Source organism: Theropithecus gelada, unplaced genomic scaffold (genome assembly GCF_003255815.1).
Source record: "Theropithecus gelada isolate Dixy unplaced genomic scaffold, Tgel_1.0 HiC_scaffold_545, whole genome shotgun sequence".
Lineage (NCBI taxonomy): Eukaryota > Metazoa > Chordata > Mammalia > Primates > Cercopithecidae > Theropithecus > Theropithecus gelada.
In genome coordinates this window covers 3,756-9,033 of record NW_020262076.1, presented here as the reverse complement: position 1 = coordinate 9,033, position 5,278 = coordinate 3,756, and the positions used below count along the sequence as shown (strand labels likewise).

Below are 5,278 nucleotides of genomic sequence, written 5' to 3'. Positions count from 1 at the left end.
CAAGCTCCGCCTCCCGGGTTCACGCCATTCTCCTGCCTCAGCCTCCCAAGTAGCTGGGACTACAGGCGCCCGCCACCTCGCCCGGCTAAGTTTTTTTTTTTGTATTTTTTAGTAGAGACGGGGTTTCACTGTGTCAGCCAGGATGGTCTCGATCTCCTGACCTCGTGATCCGCCCGTCTCGGCCTCCCAAAGTGCTGGGATTACAGGCTTGAGCCACCGCGCCCGGCCTTTTTTTTTTTTTTTTGAGATGGAATCTTGCTCTGTCGCCCAGGCTAGAGTGCAGTGGCGCGATCTCGGCTCACTGCAAGCTCTGCCTCCCGGGTTCACGCCATTCTTCTGCCTCAGCCTCCCGAGTAGCTGGGACTACAGGCACCCGCCGCCACGCCTGGCTAATTTTTTGTATTTTTAGTAAAGACGGGGTTTCACAGTGTCAGTCAGGATGGTCTCGATCTCCTGACCTCGTGATCCGCCCGTCTCGGCCTCCCAAAGTGCTGGGATTACAGGCTTGAGCCACCGCGCCCGGCCAAAAATTCTTTTATAATTAAAGAAAAAAATTTTTTTGGAGAGAGTCTTACTCTGTCACCCAGGCTAGAGTGCAGTGGCACCATCTCGGCTCCCTGCAACCTTTTCCAGTTCAAGTGATTCTGGTGCCTCAGCCTCTGGAGTAGCTGGGATTGCAGACATGTGTCACCATGCCCAGCTAATTTTTTTGTATTTTTTTGTAGAGGTGGGGTTTCACCACATTGTCCAGGCTGGTGTCAAACTCCTGACCTCAGGTGATCCACCAGCCTCAGCTTCTCAAAGTACTTGGATTAATTACAGGTGTGAGCTACTGCACCTGGCCACACCTGGCTAATTTAATTTTTTAAAGTTTATTTTATGGGTCAGGTGCAATGGCTCACACCTGTAATCCCAGCACTTTGGGAGGCTGAGGTGGGCGAATCATGTGAGCCCAGGAGTTAGAAACTAGCCTGAGCAATGTGGCAAAATCCCGTCTCTACAAAACAAAACACAAAATTAGCCAGGTGGATTACATGCCTGTAATCCCAGCTGCTTGGGAAGCTGAGGTGGGAGGATTGCTTGAGCCCAGGCTGTCATGGCTGCAGTGAGCCAAGATTGTGCCACCACACTCCAGCTTGGGTGACAGAGTGAGACCCTGTTTCAAATAAAAAAACTTATTTTATGGTGCTCTACACATTCAGGGAAACTTCTCTAGTAATGAACAATAGAAATTATCCCTGAAAGTATAGTCTTCCAGTTAACTTTTTAATTTTTTGTAAAGATGCAGTCTTCCCTGTGTTGCCTAGGTTGGGCAATATAGTGATCTCCCTGCCTTGGCCTCCCAAAGTGCTGGGATTACAGGTGTGAGCCATTGTGCCCAGCCAAACAGAAAAGTATTTACACAATTCCATCCTCTTCACTAACTGAAGCAGTATGTGAATCTCATTAATCTTTGTACCCATGGCCAGGCATGGTGGCTCATGCCGGTAATCCCAGCACTTTGGGAGGCCGAGGTGGGTTGATCGTGAGGTCCAGAGTTTGAGACAGCCTGGCCAAGATGGTGAAACCCTGTCTCTACAAAAAAATACAAAAATTATCTGGATGTGGTGGCATGTGCCTGTAGTCCCAGCTACTCAGGAGGCTGAGGCAAGAGAATCTCTGGAACCCGGGAGGCGGTTGCAGTGAGCCAAGATTGTGCCACTGCACTCCAGCCTGGGTGACAGAGCGAGACTCTGTCTCGAAAATATATATATATATTTGAGCCTGGGCTCAAGCAATCCTCCCACCTCAGCTTCCCAAGCAGCTGGGATTACAGGCATGTAATCCACCTGGCTAATTTTTTGTTTTGTTTTGTAGAGACGGGATTTTGCCACATTGCTTAGGCTAGTCTCTAACTCCTGGGCTCACATGATCCGCCCACCTCAGCCTCTCAAAGTGCTGGGATTACAGGTGTGAGCCATTGTACCTGACCCATAAAATAAACTTTAAAAAATTAAATTAGCCAGGTGTGGCCAGGTGCAGTAGCTCACACCTGTAATTAATCCAAGTACTTTGAGAAGCTGAGGCTGGTAGATCACCTGAGGCCAGGAGTTTGACACCAGCCTGGACAATGTGGTGAAACCCCACCTCTACAGACCCCTACAGTCTGGCATAGTGCCTGATTTGTTCTGCTTAATAGATCGTGAACGAATAAATGAATGAAATGGTAAAAATCCAGGAAACTTGGAGTGAGTCTGTGTCACTGAGCCTTCTAAGGGGTTGCTTCCCACCTATATGCTGGTTAATGCCACTGGGATCTTCTGTGCAGCTCTTAGGAGAAGCATCTTGTTTGCTCCTCTGCCTGTCACTGCCTCTTCCTCCAATCCTGGGGGTCCTGATTCATGCCTGGCTATGTCATCCCTAGCATCCATTCCTCCCTCAGTATTCTGTCTCACATTGACCTGAGCTGTCCCTGCCCATACCATCTAGACACTTGGGCCTCCCTAGCTGTGCACCCCTTCTCACTTTTCCTAAACCTGTTGCATCTGGCTCCTTCAGGGATAGAGTGATCCCTCACCCACCCTGACTCCATCCTGCCGATACTGGTCCAGGCGCTCCTGATGGTCCATGCTGGTGACAAGATCCACCAACAGGTGGAGCCCTCGCATCCATATCTGGGCCTCCTCAACACTGTTGGCCACCAGGTCCAGGTTGGAGCGGCGGCCATGGAAGACAACGGTGAAGCCCTGCTCCAGGGGGAGCTCCTCTGTCAGGCTACGCAGCAACTCGGAATCATGGCCATTACGTATTGTCTCCACATCAGAGATTGAGACTGCCAGAGAAGAAGCAGGTGAAGGCATTGAGGAAGGGAGTCCAACAAATAGCAGGGGCTAAGAGTGAAGGACCAGCACCCCCTTCTCCATGACACCATAAAAAAGAACCCCAGCCTCTGCAGACTGAATCCCAAAAAGCATTAGTACAGAGAGATGCAGACCCCAGGGATTCAGGAGTCCATATGAATCACTGATGTTTTCAAAGGCAGCATGGCAAAGGGCCTGTGCTGGGAGTGGCAAGACATGGCTTCCAGCCACAAGCTGGCAGTATGACACAAACCAAAATGACTTAACTCCTCAGTGTCCTCATCTGATATAATGGATAGTCCCCTTCCATAGGCAGCCCCAATGGTGATCACAGGAGGACTGGTGGGGATGACAAATGGAAATACATTTGAAAGGCAGAAGCAGTTATACTAAAGCATTATATCCCTAAGTCCAGTTCTCCCATTCCAGGTTTGAGGGCTTCCTCTTTCCAGATGTCTACGAGGGAACCAGAAAAATTCTTTCACCCTCTTACCTCAGCTGGGGGTGGTACGGATTGTGAGCAATTTGTCTCTAAAACAGATTCTCTTAGATGTGTCCTGTGATCAAATTATTTCCTGTTATTATAAAGAGTTTGGCCAATAAGTGCACACTACTTTTGTTTTTTGTTTTATTTTGTTTTTTGAGACCAAGTTTTGCTCTTGTCACCCAGGCTGGAGTGCAATGGCACAATCTAGGCTCACTGTAACCTCTGCCTCCTGGGTTCAAGCGATTCTCTGGCCTCAGCCTTCCGAGTAGCTGGGACTACAGGTGCCCACCACCAAGCCCGGCTAATTTTTGTATTTTTAGTAGAGATGGGTTTTCACCATGTTGGCCAGGCTGGTCTCAAACTCCTGACCTCAAGTGACCTGCCTGCCTTGGCCTCCCAAAGTGCTGGGATTACAGGCATGATCCACCACACCTGGCTGCAATTTTGTATTTAAAAATATTTATCATGATGGCTAACATTTATTAAATGCATTCTGGTTTTACATCGCATGCTAAGTGTTTTACATGTTAACTAATTGAGTCCTTGTAACCTACTAAGCAGATACTGTTTAATCCCCATTTTACAGATGAGGAAACTGAAGCTTGATGTATGTATGTATGTATGTATACATGTATTTTTTTAGAGACAGGGTCTCACTCACCCAGGTGGAGTGCAGTGGTGTGATCACAGCTCACTGCAGTCTCAACCTCCTGGGCTCAAGTGATCCTGCCATCTTAGCCTCCCAAATAGCTGAGACCACAGGCGTACAGCACCACACCCGGCTAATTTTTTATTTTTATTTTTTATAGAGACAGGCTCTCCCTATGTTATCCAGGCTGGTCTTGAACTTCTGGTCTCAAGCAGTCCCCCTGCCTCGACCTCCCAAATTGCTGGGATTACAGGCATTGAGCCACCAGGCCCAGCCATAGCTTAACTACTTGATTTTCCACAGCTACTCAGAAAGTGGCAGAGCTAGGGCTTTAATTCAGGCAGGCTGATGCCCAAGATGATGGTCTTATAATAATAATAACAAGATGTAACCAATGATTTATTATGTTTTACTATGTTCCAGTACTCTCCTGAGCCTTTTATATACAATAACTAATTTAATCCTCATTACAGCCTTATGAGGCAAGTAGTATTATGATCTCTTTTTACAGGCTCAGATATAGCCACAATTAGGACAGCACAAACGCACACCATCATAGGACTTTGGTCCCTCCCCTGCCAGGCTCCTCAGGACTCTATCCACCCATATATCCATCCCCCACTATCCAGGTCACTCACAGCTGGGCTTGGCACTGCCCCTGGCCTGCCGTGCATGCCAGACTGTCATGCCGTCATTCTGAAGTCTGAAGTATCTTAGCTTCTTCCAGCTTTTGGACCTCACCTTGCGCATCGGCATGCCTTCCTGCATCAGCAGCAAGTCCTGATCAGTGGTCAGCCCTAGGTCAGGAAAAGCAGGGGTTAGGTAGCCAGCAGAGAGGGTAGCAGGCCCAGGGAAAGCTCTCAAACAGGGGTCCAGCCTCCTTCCCTTCCCTGAGCTATATGCTAAGCCCTTTTCCCCTGCAGGGACACTCACGGTCTTGCAGCAGGGACGCCATCACCCACTGTTCCACCGGCTGGCACCAGATCACCTAAAGGAGAAAGGAAGAGCAAAGGGCTCTGGGTGAATCTTAAAGATAGTCTGTAGCTGATTTTTGCTTCTGATTTTGAGTTTAGTGACTCTGAGACTTTAGATAGGTCTAGAAACCTGCCTCAAATCACATAAGGATCAGAATTTAAATCAAGATATGTCTGATCGCAGAGCCTCCGCTATTTCCCATGGCTATCTTCAGAGAAGGCTAAACCAAAGAGTCCACCAAGCACCCCCTTCCTACCCAATAACCCACAGTCTACTAGTGCCACATTTTGCTCACTCCCCACCCTCTCATTATTAGGAACTAACATC

General features: G+C 48.4%; 1 protein-coding gene and 1 pseudogene across 1 annotated transcript; both read right to left on the bottom strand.

The window, feature by feature from the left end:
• Positions 1 to 1,164: 1,164 nt before the first annotated feature.
• LOC112617874 lies at positions 1,165 to 1,254 on the bottom strand (annotated as a pseudogene).
• Positions 1,255 to 2,561: 1,307 nt separating this feature from the next.
• LOC112617873 (1-phosphatidylinositol 4,5-bisphosphate phosphodiesterase delta-4-like) lies at positions 2,562 to 4,931 on the bottom strand (the record flags this gene model as incomplete). The annotated part of the gene is made up of 3 exons (XM_025374525.1): positions 4,910 to 4,931; positions 4,615 to 4,773; positions 2,562 to 2,812 (listed from the first exon to the last, which is right to left on the bottom strand). Coding segments are annotated over exons 1-3 (432 nt in total), but the record flags the coding sequence as incomplete, so codon positions are not given.
• Between the last annotated feature and the right edge of the window lie 347 nt (positions 4,932 to 5,278).